Raw genomic sequence first — 18,816 nt, 5'->3', positions numbered from 1 at the left:
AAATAATTTTTTGTGCACTCAAAATGTCATGTTGAACACGCAAAATAACTTTTTGTGCGCTCAAAATGTCATGTTGCACACACAGAAAATTTTTGTGCGCTCAAAATATCATCTTACGCGTGCAAAATAACTTTTTGTGTGCTCAAAGTATCATCTTGCACGTGCAGATTTCTTTTTGTACTCAAACTATCGTCTTGCGCGTGCAGAATTTTTTTTTGCGCACTCAAAATATCATCTTGCACACGCAGAACATTTTTGTGCACTCAAAATGTCATCTTACGCGTGAAAAATAACTTTTTGTGCACTCAAAATGTCATGTTGAACACGCAAAATAACTTTTTGTGCGCTCAAAATATCATCTTATGCGTGCAAAATAACTTTTTGTGTGCTCAAAGTATCATCTTGCATGTGCAGATTTCTTTTTGTACTCAAACTATCATCTTGCGCGTGCAGAATTTTTTTTTGTGCGCTCAAAATATCATCTTGCGTGTGCAAAATAACTTTTTGTGCGCTCAAAATTTCATCTTGCGTGTGCAAAATAACTTTTTGTGCACTCAAAATTTCATGTTGCACACGCAAAATAACTTTTTGTGTGCTCAAAATATCATCTTGCGCGTGCAGAATTTTTTTTGTGCGCTCAAAATATCATCTTACGCGTGCAAAATAACTTTTTGTGCGCTCAAAATTTCATCTTGCACACGCAGAACATTTTTGTGCGCTCAAAATATCATGTTACATGTGCAAAATAACTTTTTGTGCGCTCAAAATGTCATGTTGAACACGCAAAATAAATTTTGTGCACTCAAAATATCATCTTACGCGTGCAAAATAACTTTTTGTGCACTCAAAATATCGTTACATGTGCAAAATAACTTTTTGTGCACTCAAAATGTCATGTTACATGTGCAAAATAACATTTTGTGCGCTCAAAATATCATGTTACATGTGCAAAATAACTTTTTGTGCGCTCAAAATATCATGTTACATGTGCAAAATAACTTTTTGTGCGCTCAAAATGTCATGTTGAACACGCAAAATAATTTTTGTGCACTCAAAATATCATCTTACGCGTGCAAAATAACTTTTTGTGCGATCAAAATATCATCTTGCGTGTACAAAATAACTTTTTGTGCATTCAAAATTTCATCTTGCACATGCTGATCATTTATGTGTGCTCAAAATATCATCTTGCGCATGCAGAAAATGTTTTTTTGTGCTCAAAATATCATCTTACGCGTGCAAAATAACTTTTTGCGCACTCAAAATATCATCTTGCACACGCAGAACATTTTTGTACACTCAAAATTTCATCTTACGCATGAGAAATAACTTTGTGCACTCAAAATGTCATGTTGAACACGCAAAATAACTTTTTGTGCACTCAAAATGTCATGTTGAACACGCAAAATAACTTTTTGTGCGCTCAAAATATCATCTTACGCGTGCAAAATAGCTTTTTGTGTGCTCAAAGTATCATCTTGCATGTGCAGATTTCTTTTTGTACTCAAACTATCATCTTGCGCGTGCAGAATTTTTTTTTGTGCGCTCAAAATATCATCTTGCGTGTGCAAAATAACTTTTTGTACTCAAACTATCATCTTGCGCGTGCAGAATTTTTTTTTGTGCGCTCAAAATATCATCTTGCGTGTGCAAAATAACTTTTTGTGCGCTCAAAATTTCATCTTGCGTGTGCAAAATAACTTTTTGTGCACTCAAAATTTCATGTTGCACACACAAAATAACTTTTTGTGCGCTCAAAATATCATCTTGTGTGTGCAAAATAACTTTTTGTGCACTCAAAATTTCATCTTACGCGTGAAAAATAACTTTTTTGCACTCACAAATCTCATGTTGCACACGCAAAATAACTTTTTGTGTGCTCAAAATATCATCTTGCGCATGCAGAATTTTTTTTGTGTGCTCAAAATATCATCTTGCGCATGCAGAATTTTTTTTGTGTGCTCAAAATATCATCTTACCCGTGCAAAATAACTTTTTGTGCGCTCAAAATTTCATCTTGCACACGCGGAACATTTTTGTGTGCTCAAAATATCATGTTACATGTGCAAAATAACTTTTTGTACGCTCAAAATGTCGTTGAACACGCAAAATAATTTTTTGTGCACTCAAAATATCATCTTACGCGTGCAAAATAACTTTTTGTGCGCTCAAAATTTCATCTTGCACACGCAGAACATTTCTGTGCACTCAAAATATCATCTTACGCGTGCAAAATAACTTTTTGTGCGCTCAAAATTTCATCTTGCACACGCAGAACATTTCTGTGCACTCAGAAAATAATTTTGCGCGTGCAGAATTGTGGCACATATATTACTCCATACAGCAACAGCTCACTGATCAATGCCGCTTCGTGTTGCCAGGCGAAGTTGGGACGCAGCAGACGTGACATAAACGCTGATTGGCTGTAAAGTGGAAGGAGGCGTGGCCGAAGCCAGCGGCTATATAAAGAGGCGGTTAACCGGTTGCGTCAGTGATTTGCAGGAATAGCTGCAGAGACACACAGCTGCTACTGCACTCACTTCATCTCACACAACGGCTTTGTTAGTTTCCGACTATTTAATCTGCAGAAAATCACCTGCAATTCATCACAACTAAAGAGGCATTGCTATTATAAAGTACATAATATCGGTAAGTGTATGATTTATTGTTTGAAGGGTTTTAAATGTGCAATTAAGAGCTGTTTTTATTGTTGTGCATTGACAGCTCATTCAAACCTTACAGCACAAAGCCAGCGCAACAACAACGGACATCTATGACATCACTCTTTTTCATTTTTCTTTTTTTGTAAAAAGCAGTGTTAGCATTAATGAGCTTTGCAGGATTAATGACATTATTGGCAAAAATTTGTTTTAAGGTTTTAATGCACTAAGAATAATAGTCTTTGTCTTGTTTCCCAGTGCAAACAACTAAATACTTTAAGCAAGACACATTTATCTGAAAAGCCCAATGCATGAATGCATTAAGATTTATTTTCAGAGAATATATCTTGAATTAAGTTGATTTGTCTCATCCCATTGGCAAAAGCTTCTGTTTTGAGCATGCACTTTACCTAATGTTTATTTATGCTTCTTCATTCTTGTTTTAGGAGGGTTTATATTTGTATTTAAACAAGACTATTCTGATCTTAAGATTTTTTTTTTGGCAGTGTTTTTTAACTTGCCAGCTGGTTTTGTGTGCAATGCATGCTCCCCTTTTAATAACAACGATTTTTTTTTGTGTGTCTTTTACAGTAATTTTGGACTAAAGCATGCAGGAACAGCTGATTTCAAGCTTTTCCTCTGAAGACTCCAGTCTTCCATCCACACCAACATCTGACGCTCCATCCAAACGTCTGTCCTGGAGCAGATTGATGCAGAAACTCCACAACAGCCAAAGTCTGGATTCTGAGTCGGATAACCACAGCAGCACAGACGACTCTTCAGACGCAGGTGAATATATGCCACATTTCTGCACAAAGTTTCGAAAAGGCCACTTTTGGGGTTTCGCACCCAGGAGGGTAACACTTGCGCTTACCATTTGTCATGATCTCTTTCAGGTTCAATATCCCTGCCTGATTTGTCCCAATCCGACATGTTTTTCGACCCCATGGAAGAAGCGTTGTGTAAAGAAGTAGTGCAGCTCATCGCACTTGACCTGACCGAAGCTAAAGACGGCGTCTTGCACTGCTCCAAACTCCTCATACCCGAGAAACTTCTGGAGCACATCGGCCAAGAGCTGATGCATCTGTCCGTCAGCGAGCCCTGCGGCCTGCGAGGGGCACTCATCGACCTTTGCGTGGAGCAGGGGGGCAGTTGTGAGGCTGCGGGGCAGATAGCGGTTGACCCTTATCTGGTGCCCACCTTTCAGCTGACGCTGGTGCTACGGCTGGACTCCCGAGGGATCTGGCCGAAGATCCAGGGGCTTTTCACGGGACGCTCGCCGGCGTCTCCGGTCATTAGACGTGCACTTAAACTAAGCACTGGATTTAGAGTTATTAAACGAAAACTGTACAGCTCAGAAGAGCTTCTGATAGAAGAATGCTGAGACTGTCAATCATCTACGACTTATAGTCGTTTGGTCTTTTGCCCATAAGAGGCCTGAAGTTACAATAGAGTTGTATGACTGTTTAAAGCAGCACGTTTAAACTACCAATCACTCCATTATCTACCAGGGCATTTTCAAATGGACTAGAGAGACCATGTATGGTAGTGTATTCATGAAATGTTAAGGTTGCACTTAGGAGTTTGACTGCTTTTTGAAACATTTACCTCCGGTTTCACTGAAACTAGATGTGGCAGCTATATTACATGCAACAAATTTGTTTCTTTTATGCAAGTGCCAGTTTGTTCAAAGATGTTCAAAAGAGTGTCTGGATGCAATTATATGCCTTTTAGATCAAATGGAAGAGGTACTTTTAATTTCCTGTCAAATGCATGTTCCATGCATACTATTTATTTGATATTCAAATGCAATGTGTACTGTTTTTGTACTTCCATTTAAAGAAATGAAGAAAATAAATTATTTTTTTTTGAAGAAATGATCCTTTTGTTTGGATGTGTCATGTCTAAGAGGTTTGTGGTTCTCAACTAGTGGGTCATTGACCCGCCTGCCTCCCTCCCAAAAATAGAGGGGCTGGGTTAAAATATATATATATATATAGTATCTATCATTCAAATTATTTTTTTTGTCTGCCTACACGTCAAATTATGGGGTCAATCTGTAAACATTAAATACGGTTTCAAAAGAATAGACAAAAGACGTGTGTTAACATGATTTAGTGTGATAACCATGATGATGTAATGTCAACAAACACTAAAATGATGATTTAAACCTCTTTACAGCTCAAATAATCCACACGGTTTAACCGAATTAATGCAAGTGCTTTTATAAAATTATAAGCGTCACATTTCTGCCTTTAAACCTCCAAAAATTGACCCCATTGACTTCCATTGTAAGTGTCTCACTGGAACACACATTTGTGCTTTTATAAAGAAAAGGAGGAACGAGTCGACACTAACATTGTCATAAATGCTGTCGATTGAGCTGAACTTGAACCTGGAATATTCCTTTAATAGGCTAATATACAATGTGTGTGTGTGTGTGTGTGTGTATTTTTCAGTGGTTGCATGAAAATGTAGTTATGAATTAAAAATAAAATGACTAGCCAATGGCCATCTATAATGTTTCTGCTTTGAATCTTTAAAAGGCGGTTGCATGCAAACTACCTTTAAATTCAAAGCGTGCGCAAAAGACAGACAAAATTGACCATTCAAAAACAGTCAATTGCTATTTTTTTTTTTTGTTCCTACAGTGCCATCAGAAACCTTTTAAATGCACTAGAATCACTGTATACTGACATGTCACGAAAACATTCACACGTTCATAATTGTACAATTTACAGCATTATCTGGGAGAGAATTCCACTCATGCGTAATCAAAACTGACTTAAATATACTTCAGGAATCAGGAAATCTGAATTGATACCCAGCCCTAGTTGTGAATGGGTTATCATGGACCACAGGGGGGGAAAAAATAATGCAACTAACCGTTTAATCATGCATGGTTAGGATGTCAAAATAAACAGGTGGAGCAACTTTTAGAAGCGAGAAATCGCTGTCCGTATCTTTTGTTGTTGATATCAAATAATGTGAGCGCTGTATGGAATGTCAAAATTCCATTTGTTGGCTTTATGCACCTCATGCTCATTTCCATTTTCACATTTTGGATTGTAATTCATGTTTTTGGTTTACAACAGTATGATAAACTACTCTATAGCATTTCTTGTGTAGATGCATGCAGAGACAACACAGTTCAAATGAAATCTTACAAATAGAATTACACTAAAATAACCCTTTTATTTCACAGACATGATTCAATGACTTCTGAGGTCAAATTCACAAAGTCATTAACTGATAAGCGTTATTTCAACACTTTCGATCAATATTCGGCACAAGTGAAGTTGCTAACTTTCTCTCAGCTGTTCTGGCCTTTTAAACTCCGGCATTCGCTGTCAGAGTCCATGCAGCTTTTTTCACACGGGTGACTCTGAACGTGCTGAAATGCAGGATTCAGTCGACTGTGGCATCAGATGACATCCTGCGTCTAAAACAGGCTTCACACACACACACGTGACAGACAGTGGCAGGTACATCTTTATTATTCAGAGTGAAATAAATGCAGTCTGCGATGAAATATTTCCACTAAGTCAACTAGAACTTCATATGAAATAAATATTCCTATTTGATCCTTCAATAAATATTTACCAGTGTACAGCACTCATTGTTACTCCTAAAAACGCAGGGCAGTTATCGGTAAAGTTTACAGCATACTCGATAATTTCAGCGATAAAATCCCTGCATAGATAAATCTCAAACATACAAATATAAATCATTTAAAAGACATGATCTTCCTCTAAACAAAGTCAAATAATTATATGCAGATATTGTCATAGGACCACCAGTCTTGAGTCATAATGCAAAAAACAGATTCTTCATATCAGTCAGACTGTATTCGGGACTGAATCCAGCAAAATGACAACATGAGCTTTCAGACTTTCCACAAGAAAATGCCAATATATCCACAGGAGTCCAAAACACCAGCTCCACTTTCTCACACTCACACACACACACACACACACACACACACACACACAGTTTTCACCACAGTCTTCTCTAGTTAAGCTCATTAGTTGTTGCAAATTTTCGGCTTGTTTTTTCAAAGAATGTATTTACAATCCGTATGGCATTCTTCCATTTTCCAGACTGGAGAGATTGTTATTTTTGGAACCTGTACAGCGAAAGAAGAATGATTAATACGCACTACTTGTGACGAAAATGCAATAGGTTTCTTTAAAGGTTAAAAACGTGTACTTCTGTGCCACTTGTGTCACTAAACAGAATTATAAAAATAATGATGGTTTTCCAAAATACTCCCCCCATCTGCCATTGGCCAAACTAACAGATGGCCCCACCCCAAACTCACACCATTGGTTGAGTCACTCCGTACGTTTAAATGCAATTACTAAGCAACAGCTCTAAGTAAATGTCAAATACATGTCGCGCATCACCTCCGTCTTTCAAAGCATGTGTACAACGCAGATTCCGTCTAGGCCTGATTTGTGAACAACTCGCAGGTGAGAGTGCATAAAGCTTGAACTTTGGTACGCAGCAGATAAGCACTAGCTTGTGTTTTCGAATGGAGCATGACGTGTAGCGTGATGTGTAGCGTGACCGCGGATGGAGACAGCGTCCTCACCAGGTAGAGCAGTGACACAGTCGTTCTATCCATGTAGAGACGCTTGAACTTCAGACAGCCGAGAGCAGCTCGGGGTTCCCATTCTCTGAGCACGCTGGTACAAATCACTGTCCCCAAAATATCGCGCACGGTACAGCAAACCCTCCTCTGAGAGAGAGAGATAGAGAGAGAGAGACACATTAATAATGTTCTTACACTTGAAACTGTTAACCCTTAAAAGTAGTCCATTCGACTCGTCCCTCATTTAAAATAAACACAAATCGAGGTTCCAGTAAAGCACTTACAATGGAAGTCAATGGGCCCAATCAGTAAACAAAAGTATAGCCAAAAGAGGTAAACAATATGTGTATTTTAGTGTGATAAAATTGCTTATAGGGTTACAGCATTGTGTCGCCATGGCAACGAAGTTGTATAATTGGCTATATCTTTCCACAGATGTGGTTAGTATGTGATTTAATCACAGTAAAATCATGTTAACACACATATTGTTTATGTCTTGTGTCTTTAATGAATGCCTGGGTAATATAACAAAAAGTATAAATGATTATAATAAATTATATAAAAAATGTATTATCATATAACAAAATAATGAAAGTATTATAATAAATAATAAATTACAATGAATAAAATAACAGGTTTGTTATTTTTTTATTAAAGCCTGGGTAATATAACACAAAGTACAAATGATTATAATAAATTATATAAAAAAATATATATATATTATTATATAAAAAATAATACATTATTATAAATTACTATTAATTATTATTAATAAAATAACAGACTTGTTCTTTTTTTTTAAAGCCTAGGTAATCACACAAAATATAAATTATTATAATAAATTACATAAAAAAATTAATTGTTATATTAAAAAATAATAAATTATCATAATAAATAATACATTATAATAAATAAAATAACGTACTTTTTTTTATTAAAGCTTGGGTAACATAACACCGCGTAAATTATTATAATTAATTATTGAAAAAAATAATACATTACTAAATGTAATTATTAGTAATAAAATAACAGACGGGTACTACTGTATAACACAAAGTATATATATATTTTATTTATTTTAATTATTTTTTTTATTATTTTTTTTAAATTATTATTATTATTATCTAAGTCTTCAGAAGACTTGGAATATAGCGCACAAGTCATATGCACTAATTTTGTGATATACTTTTTGTTTTTTATGGAGCTAGACAGACCCTGCTCACTATATGATTTTGTTGTATGGAAATAGCAACTTTGACATTCTCCAAACATTTGCTCTTGTGTTCTACTGAAGAAAGACAGTCAAACGGGTTTGGAATGACATCAGAGTGAGCAACATAATTTCCATGTTAGGTGAAGTAACCTATAATACAAACAAGTAAAACATTTCTCAATAATTCACTGAAACATCAAACACAAAGATCTCTCAGGTGTGGGTGTTGCTTTGACAAACGGTAAACCAGATGGTAAAATGCTGTTTACTCAGTCAGTGAAATGTGGGTGTGAATTTAAAGGCCTTGAAGGCTGAAGTGCAACATCTGAGGGGAGACAGAGTGCTGATTCATGTGACGGTGAGGACTGGACTGACGTTAAAGGAAGTATGAATCCTGTTCCAACCAGCTTTCAAACTGAATGAATCAACAGCTTCAGTAACAGTGAAGAGTTTACAAAGTTTGGAAAGACACGTATGACATGGCAGAGGGAAACGTTGCCTGAGTCACATAGCCTACTCTCTTGATTTTGCTCTATACAGGGATCTAGTCAGGACTAGGCCTGTTGCAATAATTGTGCACTTCAAATTCAAATCAAATTTGATTAAGTGAATACAGAGATCTCACTGTAAGTCTATGCCTCACAGCAGTGTTTTTATTTCCATCAAAAATCAAATATGGTACAACTGTGACTATTTCTTTGCTTTTTCTCATTTTTGGAGCTTGTCAGCCCTCATTCACTTTCAGTAACAGCTTCTGGAGTGACTTCTGTATCCTATTCACACATGCGACAATAGTTTAAGGGATTCAGTCCTGCATTTAAATGCAGGACTGAATTTAAATCGAATTCTCCATTCGATTCTGATTCATACAGGAGACCATCTAACTTGGCACATTACGAAAGTACTACCTTAATAAAATGTTATTTTTGCATTCGTTTTTATCTTCATCATTTACGTCACATTTGAGCTTTTTTTTTTTTTTTTTTTTTTTAAATGTACAAATTCTGTGTATTCCATCAATAATAAAATGAAACTTCAAAATTTAAGTCCTTTTTTTTTTACTCTAAATCTCCACTTTCACTTTCACATCTGAAAGTGAAAGTGGAGATTTATAGTAAAAAAGGACTTAAATATTGTTCTGTTTCACACTGACACCTATCATATCACTTCTGAAGACATGGATTTAACCACTGGAGTCTTATGGATTACTTTTATGTGATTTTTGGAGCTTTAAAGTATTGATCACCATTAACATGTATTGTTTGGACCTACAAAGCTGAGATATTCTTCTTTTTTTATTTATTTATTTTTTATTTGGAATGCCCAATTCCCAATGCGCTCTAAGTCCTCGTGGTGGTGTAGTGACTCGCCTCAATCCGGGTGGCGGAAGACGAATCCCAGTTGCCTCCACATCTGAGACCGTCAATCTGTGCATCTTATCACGTGACTTGTTGAGCACGTTACCGCGGAGACGTAGCGCGTGTAGAGGCTTCACGCTATTCTCTGCAGCATCCACGCACAACTCACCTCGCGCCCCACCGAGAGTGAACCACATTATAGTGACCACAAGGAGGTTACCCCATGTGACTTTACCCTCCCTAGCAACCGGGCCAATTTGGTTGCTTAGGAGACCTGGCTGGAGTCACTCAGCACACCCTGGATTCGAACTCGCGACTCCATGGGTGGTAGTCAGCGTCAATACTCGCTGAGCTGCCCAGGCCCCCTGAGATATTCTTCTAAATATCTTCATTTGCGTTGTACAGAAGAAAGTCATACACATGATGGCAAGAGGGTGAACTATTCCTTTAAGCGAAAATCTGGGCTAGAATAATGTGGCACCAGTGTAACACCATGTTAACATAGAACTGTCTATTGAAACGTTTTCCCCCTTGTTTTACTTTTTACTTAACATTTAAGAATATGAACCACTAAATAAAACTTTTTATCTATTTATTTGGCATTTTATGCACATTTGTTTAAAACGGAATGCTCATTTTCTTTTTAACAGCCAGGAATGTTCTTTGCAATAATTTAGCACGGTGCTATGTGGTTTATATGTATTCATTGCGCCCTCTTGTGGACACAACGTCAATTAAAAAATCTGCTGACTTGAAAATCCAAATTTCATTTGAATTTTGGTAATATTTAAGGGAACATTTTCAATTTAGTTTCTCAGCCCAGTTGACAGCCCTAATTTACATTGACATGTAGAACGCATGCTAAATCAGTAATGTCTCTTTAAGAGTAGCGTCAGTTCAGCGAGCGTCTCACAGAAGTGTTTCAGTTAAGCGCATATTAATAAGAGTGGAGTCGAATGGCTTCTTTACCGCATCTGTGGTGTGTGTTATTAAAATTAAATGGGTTGTTTTGTGTAAAGAACACAAACAGCAATATTATTCAATGACAAATGGATTGTGTGGATCTTGTCTTTGGACACACATTACACAGAATGAGTCAAAACAAACTTTTACTCTCAACATGCAGTAAAACGATCTCGCTGCTGAACTTCTTCAATCTTGGGATTTTAAGAATCAAAATCGGGATTGAGATGAATTGCGATTAATCATGATTAATCGCGATTAATCGTGATTAATCGCGATTAATCTGAAAATCTAAATTTTTACCCAGCCCAATGCAGCGTGTACTTTTAACTGTATTTTATGATATAAACAGACTGACTGGGTTGTGTGTTATAGCAGTGTTTGTGTGTGTGAGTGTCACATACTCTGTTGTTTCTCTTTCCAGCAGTTGTTTCTCAGGTTGGAGATGTAATCGTCCTCCACACTGTTCTCCACCTGCTTCAGTTTCACACCACCGAACTCCTGAACGAAACGCTCGCTCACGTAATACGTCACGCCTAGATTCTCCGTCACACGCTTGTGTGCGTGACCGGCTGACCTGTGTGTATCAGAGAGAGACATGATGTTTATATACACTCTCAATCTAAAGTTGATGTTTGTGGTGATCTTAAAAACCATGCTTGAAATGAGCTTGGTTGTTTTTTAATGTATTCAGGAAGGCATTCTTTCAACACGGGTTACACACGGGAGAGGTCAGAGGTTACGACTCATGAGGTTCATGCACATGGTGTGTGTGAGGAGTCGGACTGTCCACACACACTAGATACAGATACATCAGGGTCAAAGGTTGCGAGATCACACAGTTCGCACTCCTATGATCTCTCTCGGCCAATCAGAAGAGCTCTCGCATGATTGACAGGATGCATCTGCAGCAGGACTAAGCAGAGGACAGTGTCCGAAATAATCCCTTTTAATAAGAGGCCATATTTGCCCCCTTGTGATCAGTGTTTTAATGAAACGAAATCAAAGTTGAAAGCTTCTTATTTCAATATGTCAACAAAGTGAGTAGAAACAAACACCTCTCTGTGATTTCTTCAGGGTTTATCTGTGTTCTCATGTCACACACGCATGTTCATGTGCTGACCTGTGAAAACTAGGGACTGGGACTTGACCTGTGACCCAACCGGCCAGCTGCTCACCAGCTATTGATTGGTCAGCTCTGTTCAGGTGCCATCAGCATGGTGAGCTTGAATGGACCAACGTCTCAGCACCGTAGGAGCGCAGGATCAGCACAAGGTGATCGGAACGGATTAATACTCCGAAATCACAGTCCAATAAACACATGTATGTATCAATGCCTTCTTATCTTGTTTATTTGATAAATTTGTAAATTATAAGAATGTGCAAATATTTTGGTGGAGCACTTCTGGGTTATACTGTAATATTATTACGTACAAAAGCAAAAAGGACACCAAATTTATATAAAGTTTTCAATTAGACTTTACACTCAGTGTTACGTAACGCACTTTGTATTCAATTAGAAAAATGCAAAACAGAGGCGCTTTAGGACCCCCTCTTGTAACGGGCATACACATAAATGTATCGGGCATATATTAAAAATAAAAATGTTGTATATAGAAAATTTATTCATGCATGTATCTACAGTATATGCATTTTTATCATATATAGTCATGCATTTTCTAATTAGCAACATTGTTTTGAAGTTCAAAGCCTGTTAATGGATGTGTTAAGCTGGTACAGTATTTTGAGTCTGTTATGAAAGTAGAAAGTTAATACAAAGAAAGAGCTGAAGTTCATGTTTTGTGCGTTTATGAAATCTGAATTAGACAAAACCTGTCAAGAACGTGTCTTGGTCATATTTCACACCAAAATCAAATGAATGGGACATTTTATTTTGCATAAAGAAAACTATGCCTAAGTTTAGGACTGTTTTGTGACATTATCTTTTTATGAGAATAATAGACAATAGTAGGCCTTCATCATTTATTTTTGGTGCTTTTCAAATGTCTTTAATGTCTAGATTTGACTGTTTTAGACTTTCAATATTAAACTATGAAAATACAATAATTATTACACGTTTTAAACTGTGATCATCTAAACAAAGAGTGAAATTAACACAAATCATTTCAATATTTATTGCAGTGTGAAAATTATTTCTATTATTTTTGTCGCACAGTTGTGGCATCAATTTATCCCCTAATAAAGTTTTGTAAAAAGTTAGTGTACTTGATAACCAAGTGGACAAAAGTGTCAGTGAAGAGCATGAAATATGAGACAAAACAAAGGAAAATCAAGAGGAATATCAAATATTTTTATTGTCCGTCATTTCCAAACAAGCTGTAATTTTGACAAATGATGCAAAAACTGTGAAAAAATATTTAATTTTAATATTTATTTTTTATTAAATATTTTTAATAATAAGTAACTAATAATAGCACCTAATATTGAAGATATAAAATAAAATATAACTTAATTAATTATGTTTTATTAAATAATAATTTATTTTATTATTATGTCATTTATTTAGGATACATCAAATGTTAGCTAAATGAAATTACCCTAAGCAAAACAAAGACATTTAAAAAATAAAATAAAATAAAAAATAAAAAACACTAAAAATGTCGTTTCCAGCACAGAATTCGATTAAACACAATGCATGAACACACACTGTTGGATATTGTTAGATAGTAGATCAATTAAATCAACTAGTGAGAGTGTGATTTTTTTTATTATTTTTTTTTATTTTATTTTTTAAGTTTTACCAAGACTTTCTAAAAGTGCCCAAAGTTGAAGAAACACCCGTCTTATAAAAGACAAATTACTTAAGCGCCCATGGATTTGTAAAAGGTGCTATAGAAATTACAAAACAAAAGAGAATTACTATTATTAGTAGTAATAATAATATTAGAAATGTTTTAACAAAAATGTACAGTATAATAGTAATGAGAACAAACTAAAACATCATCAAAATGATAATGATAATGTCACAAGACAATAAATATTTTTGATCATTTTTGGGGTGATATATGACCTGGACATCATTATACGAAGAGTTATATGAAAAAGACATACTGTATTGAGAGATACTGATAACTCACGGTCTGTAGCTGAGACTGTAGGGGGGGCTGGTCACCATCATTTGACTGAGTGCTGATACAATGACCAGGATGAGGATGGGCATCAACTGCATGAGGAGAGCAAGACCACCCTCACACACACACACACACACACACACACACACACACACACACACACACACACCTCTAATCAAAAACATACCAATGCTGCCCTCTAGTGTTGCATTCACAAAATAACCCGTCTACTCTCCACTACACACCACTGACTAAATGAGGATTATAAGATACACACACAAACACAAATCCAATAATCATTTAATCTTTATAACTCTACTGACGTCCTCAAAGCATCTCAGAGTTGGTCAGTGAGATGTTCCTCACCCCTCTGTGTTCTCCTCGCTCGCCCTGATGCTGATTAAAGCGCATTCTTCCATTACTGTGCATGTGAACATTACCTGAAACAAACGAAACAGATGCATGTCTTTACAGAGAGTCGGAGGAATGCATGAGGTCTGATAAAGATCGAATCCAGAGTTTTGTGACTATAGGCTTCCCAGCACACGCTCTGACTGTCAGAGATGAAGCTACGGACTCAAAATAAATTCAGCACAAGCACAAAAACCCCTTCTTCCAAATAAACCTCCGCACACACACACTCAGACTCACTAGAAGGAAATCCTCCTCCGAAGAACATGTTAAAGAGATCTTCAGGAGAGATATCGGCTTCAAAGTGAGCGTTCTGATGGCTGGATCTGCCCGCGCTGCTCCGCTTCTCTCCGAACTGATCGTACTGCCGCCGCTTCTCCACATTAGATAAAACTGCATACGCGTTTCCTATGGCTATAATGTAAGAAACACAATTACAGTGACAGGATTGCAAAAATAGAAAAGAAAACGAAAAGAACAATAATCAACCTTTTTCATTACACTTTCTGGAAATGGATCCATGTTATAACTGAGATAAATGGCAGATTATAAAGCAAGCATTCGAAAATCAGGCCGCTGTACCTTTAAATGCCTCGGTCGCCCCCGGGGCACGATTCTTATCGGGGTGAAACTTTAATGCCAGTTTTCTGTACGCTTTCTTCAGGTCGTCTTCTGAAGCATCTTTCTGCACGCCGAGAACCTCATAATAGTTCTTGCATTGCTTTATTCTGGCAAACACAGAAAACAGAGCATTTGTAAGAACAGAAAACAAAACATCTCTAGTACAAGCAGAACATCGATGGAAATAAAGCTGCGAAAACGGCTCATTTAGAGATTGCTGTGATTCTGAGCTCATTAACATACAGAAGTATGACCAAAGTGGATGGCCTTGTGTTAATGTTTCAGGTCTCTTATTGTAAGAAATCCAGGGATTTCAAAACCAGCTTTAATTTTTTTACACAGCTATTTATTTTTATGTTACTCCGGCTAAAATGGCATATAATTTTAGCAGATGAAAATAAAATTTTAGCTGAGTATACGGTAGGATTAGCTACTTTGTAGAAATTACTGTGTTGTGAATTCTTTAAGCTTTGGAGACCATTCCATGTTTTAGACAGTTTTTAGGATATTTGTGTTAAATGTAGCACATTTTTACAGAAACAGCGAATTCACAACGCAAGTTACGCATTCTTACTATCGCATAACTTAATTCATTCACAAAAATATTAAGATCATGTTGTGGGGGGTCTGGGTATCTCAGCGAGTATTGACGCTGACTACCACCCCTTGAGTCGCGAGTTCGAACCCAGCCAGGTCTCCTAAGCAACCAAATTGGCCCGGTTGCTAGGGAAGGTAGAGTCACATGGGGTAACCTCCTCGTGGTCGTGATTAGTGGTTCTCGCTCTTAATGGGGCGTGTGGTAAGTTGTGCGTGGATCGTGGAGAGTAGCATGAGCCTCCACATGCTGTGAGTCTCCGCGGTGTCATGCACAGTGAGTCACGTGATAAAATGCACAGATTGACACTGACTATCACACCTGGAGTCACGAGTTCGAATCCAGGGTGTGCTGAGTGACTCCAGCCAGGTCTCCTAAGCAACCAAATTGGCCCGGTTGCTAGGGAGGGTAGAGTCACATGGGGTAACCTCCTCGTGGTCGTGATTAGTGGTTCTCGCTCTTAATGGGGCGTGTGGTAAGTTGTGCGTGGATCGTGGAGAGTAGCATGAGCCTCCACATGCTGTGAGTCTCCGCGGTGTCATGCACAGTGAGTCACGTGATAAAATGCACAGATTGACACTGACTATCACACCTGGAGTCACGAGTTCGAATCCAGGGTGTGCTGAGTGACTCCAGCCAGGTCTCCTAAGCAACCAAATTGGCCCGGTTGCTAGGGAGGGTAGAGTCACATGGGGTAACCTCCTCGTGGTCGTGATTAGTGGTTCTCGCTCTCAATGGGGCGTGTGGTAAGTTGTGCGTGGATCGTGGAGAGTAGCATGTCATACTTGTTATTTTAATTTATGAGTAATCATACTTTGTGGGTTTGAGCATGCGACTACAATGTTTTTTTAAATGCCCATCCCTAATGCATACACAAGTTTCAGAATAAGCGAACTCCAGGGGTGGTAGCCAGCGTCTTTACCGCTGAGCTACCCAGGCCCCCCGTTCAGTCGGCTTTAATTCATTTAAATTATGCGTTGCGTATAGCGAAGCCAAAATACAACGTCCACACATGTGTACGTGGGGTCATATGAGGTTAAGGTAGCAAAAAGAGACGGTTTCACTGTAAATGTCAGAAACAGGGTGGAAAATGGTCATGAAAAACTAAATTATGACTGTTTTTGATGCTAGAGACCTTGACTAATGTTAAAAGTGGACCTCAGGGGAAAAGATAAAAAAGTGAAGGATAGGACTCCTGTGGAAAGGACTTACAGGGGGTTGTTTAGCCTGACCTCTGACCCCAGATATTTCGCCATCAAACAGAACCTGACAGACAACAAACAAAAGTTCTGATAAAACACTGCTGGCACCTTCTAACGGCCTCAGCCTGTTCGGGTGTGTATGGTTTGCTGGAGTCTGTGCCGTTCTCTGCAGGTGTCGTGCCGTTAGACCTGCGCTGACGGGCTTCTGTTCCATCAGCGCCTTCTGTAGACGTGGTCTCATCCAGAGACTCCAGCAACTCTGAGAAACAATTGGGACATAGTATACATCAATACTCAAGAGGAAACACGACAACTCAGCTCAAAATCTAGTGAGCTCCCTATATAGGTAGCATTTTTTGGGGCATCATACTATAGCCTTTAGCCTCCTCGTTAGCGTGCTCGCCTCCCATGCCGGACACCCCAGTTCGAATCCTGCTCGGAACGGGTTGAGCAGGACCAGTTACAGTGGTGCCGTGACCCGGATGGGAGTGAGGTTTAGGGGGTGAGTGCAACGGTAGCCAGCTGGTACGTGATAGCTGTACGGTATGTGTAAACCTCACTCCCCTGGCCTCAAGAGGCGCATTAGCGACTGACACTAGATGCTGTAGCCTTCAGCCTCTTCGTTAGTGCACCTTCCTCCCATGCCGGACACCCCGGTTCGAATCCCGCTTGGAGCAGATCAAGCAGGACTGGTTGCAGTGGTGCCGTGACCCAGATGGGAGTGAGATTTAGGGGGGTGAGTGTAACGCTAGCCAGCTGATAAGGTAACTGTGCAGTGTGTAAACCTCACTCCCCTGGCCTCAAGGGGCGCACTAGCGACTGACGCTAGAGGCTGTAGCCTTTAGCCCTCTTCGTTAGTGCACCCGCCACCCATGTTGGACACCCGGTTCGAATCCCGCTCGGAGCAGGTCCGGTTACAGTGGTGCCGTGACCCAGATGGGAGTGAGGTTTAAGGGGGTGAGTGTAACGGTAGCCAGCTGGTAAGGTAGCTGTGCAGTGTGTAAACCTCACTCCCCTGGCCTCAAGAAGCACACTAGCGACTGATGCCTTTAGACTCCTCGTTAGCGCGCCTGCCTCCCATGCCGGAGACCCCAGTTCGAATCCCGCTTGGAGTGGGTCAAGCAGGACCGGTTACACCTACACAGACATTTTTGAGCAATATGATTTGTATGATGCTCAAAAATGCTGGATGCACCTGTCATAGTGATATGCTGACTAGTTAGGGAGCACACTAGATGCATTTTGAGGTGCAGCAAGATTAGCATGACAGTTGAATGTATTCTAACCTGTATGCAATAGTTATATCATCACTGCTAGGACAGCGCACACACACACACACACACACACACACACACACACACACACACACACACACTACAATTAACATTAATCTTATCTGTTTAATATGACAGAGCACCAGATTTGGGCCAATCAATCGGACATAAAGGAACAAACACATAACACCACATCTGACTCAACATAATTTAGATAGATTAATGTACACCAAATAAAGGCATGTAATGCGTTTAAAAAGGTTTACAGATGTTCCATCTGTGTTTAGTGCTATAGTAGAGCGAATGAGGGCGGTCGCGGCCGTGGATTAGCCCGGGTTAAGTGCGCTCACCCTGGGCTCGGTGCGTCGGGAAAAGCCGCTGCGCTTTCTCCAGGAACCTGCGCGCTTTCTCCGGATGCGCGTTCTTCAGCGCTCCGAGCGCGATGTCGATACATCTCTCCGCTTCATCCCTGTTCACTTCCATCACTGAACTACTTAGAAACGCAGTTAATTAAATAGATATACATATACAGCACCATTGAGCGACAAATATTGACAACTGTGACACAAAATGCGTGTTCACTTCTAGAGGGCGCTCGTTGGCTCAAATAACAGAATTCCCCCTTTGAGATGCATTCAAGCCTTAGGACGTATACATTTTTTGCATTACAATATAATCATTTGAATATATGACTGACTAGGAGTCGTAATTGACATCTAAGTTGTAATCCGCTCCAGCTATCTCTATAAAATCAATTTTACAAAACGCCTTATTCTGTAATCACAAACGTCTGTGATTGGTCTATCGCAAAAAGCGCTGAGAAAAGTATCAGG

The 18,816-nt window shown here is 38.7% G+C and overlaps 2 protein-coding genes across 3 annotated transcripts; one reads left to right on the top strand and one right to left on the bottom strand.

The window, feature by feature from the left end:
• Positions 1-2,481: 2,481 nt before the first annotated feature.
• LOC127426684 (DNA damage-inducible transcript 4 protein) lies at positions 2,482-4,537 on the top strand. Its single transcript, XM_051673642.1, has 3 exons — positions 2,482-2,649; positions 3,252-3,449; positions 3,557-4,537. Exons 2-3 carry the CDS (start codon positions 3,269-3,271, stop codon positions 4,042-4,044), a joined length of 669 nt encoding a protein of 222 aa, XP_051529602.1. The 5' UTR covers positions 2,482-2,649; positions 3,252-3,268; the 3' UTR covers positions 4,045-4,537.
• A 1,291-nt stretch (positions 4,538-5,828) lies between these two features.
• Positions 5,829-18,572, bottom strand: LOC127426671 (dnaJ homolog subfamily B member 12-like). 2 transcript variants are annotated; one of them, XM_051673627.1, is made up of 9 exons: positions 18,334-18,572; positions 16,818-16,968; positions 14,874-15,019; positions 14,532-14,705; positions 14,247-14,320; positions 13,887-13,996; positions 11,193-11,365; positions 7,255-7,401; positions 5,829-6,112 (listed from the first exon to the last, which is right to left on the bottom strand). In XM_051673627.1, exons 1-8 carry the CDS (start codon positions 18,464-18,466, stop codon positions 7,280-7,282), a joined length of 1,083 nt encoding a protein of 360 aa, XP_051529587.1. In that variant the 5' UTR covers positions 18,467-18,572; the 3' UTR covers positions 5,829-6,112; positions 7,255-7,279. The 2 variants fall into 2 exon arrangements, with proteins under 2 accessions (XP_051529587.1, XP_051529586.1); XM_051673626.1 differs by having other exon boundaries at positions 5,830-6,786.
• Positions 18,573-18,816: the final 244 nt, after the last annotated feature.

This window comes from Myxocyprinus asiaticus, chromosome 36, assembly GCF_019703515.2.
Source record: "Myxocyprinus asiaticus isolate MX2 ecotype Aquarium Trade chromosome 36, UBuf_Myxa_2, whole genome shotgun sequence".
Taxonomy (NCBI): Eukaryota; Metazoa; Chordata; class Actinopteri; order Cypriniformes; family Catostomidae; genus Myxocyprinus; species Myxocyprinus asiaticus.
The sequence above is the reverse complement of the archived record's forward strand: the minus strand, read 5'-3'. Positions and strand labels throughout refer to the sequence as shown.

What these genes read in the sequence shown, in the direction of transcription:
- LOC127426684 (XM_051673642.1), top strand. Translation starts at nt 3,269, where the DNA reads ATGCAGGAACAGCTGATTTCAAGCTTTTCCTCTGAAGACTCCAGTCTT. An exon ending in AGACGACTCTTCAGACGCAG is followed by an intron (nt 3,450 to 3,556) that starts GTGAATATATGC and finishes GATCTCTTTCAG; the next exon opens with GTTCAATATCCCTGCCTGAT.
- LOC127426671 (XM_051673627.1), bottom strand. Translation starts at nt 18,466, where the DNA reads ATGGAAGTGAACAGGGATGAAGCGGAGAGATGTATCGACATCGCGCTC. An exon ending in GGCGACCGAGGCATTTAAAG is followed by an intron (nt 14,706 to 14,873) that starts GTACAGCGGCCT and finishes CTTACATTATAG; the next exon opens with CCATAGGAAACGCGTATGCA. An exon ending in TACAGTCTCAGCTACAGACC is followed by an intron (nt 11,366 to 13,886) that starts GTGAGTTATCAG and finishes TGATACACACAG; the next exon opens with GTCAGCCGGTCACGCACACA.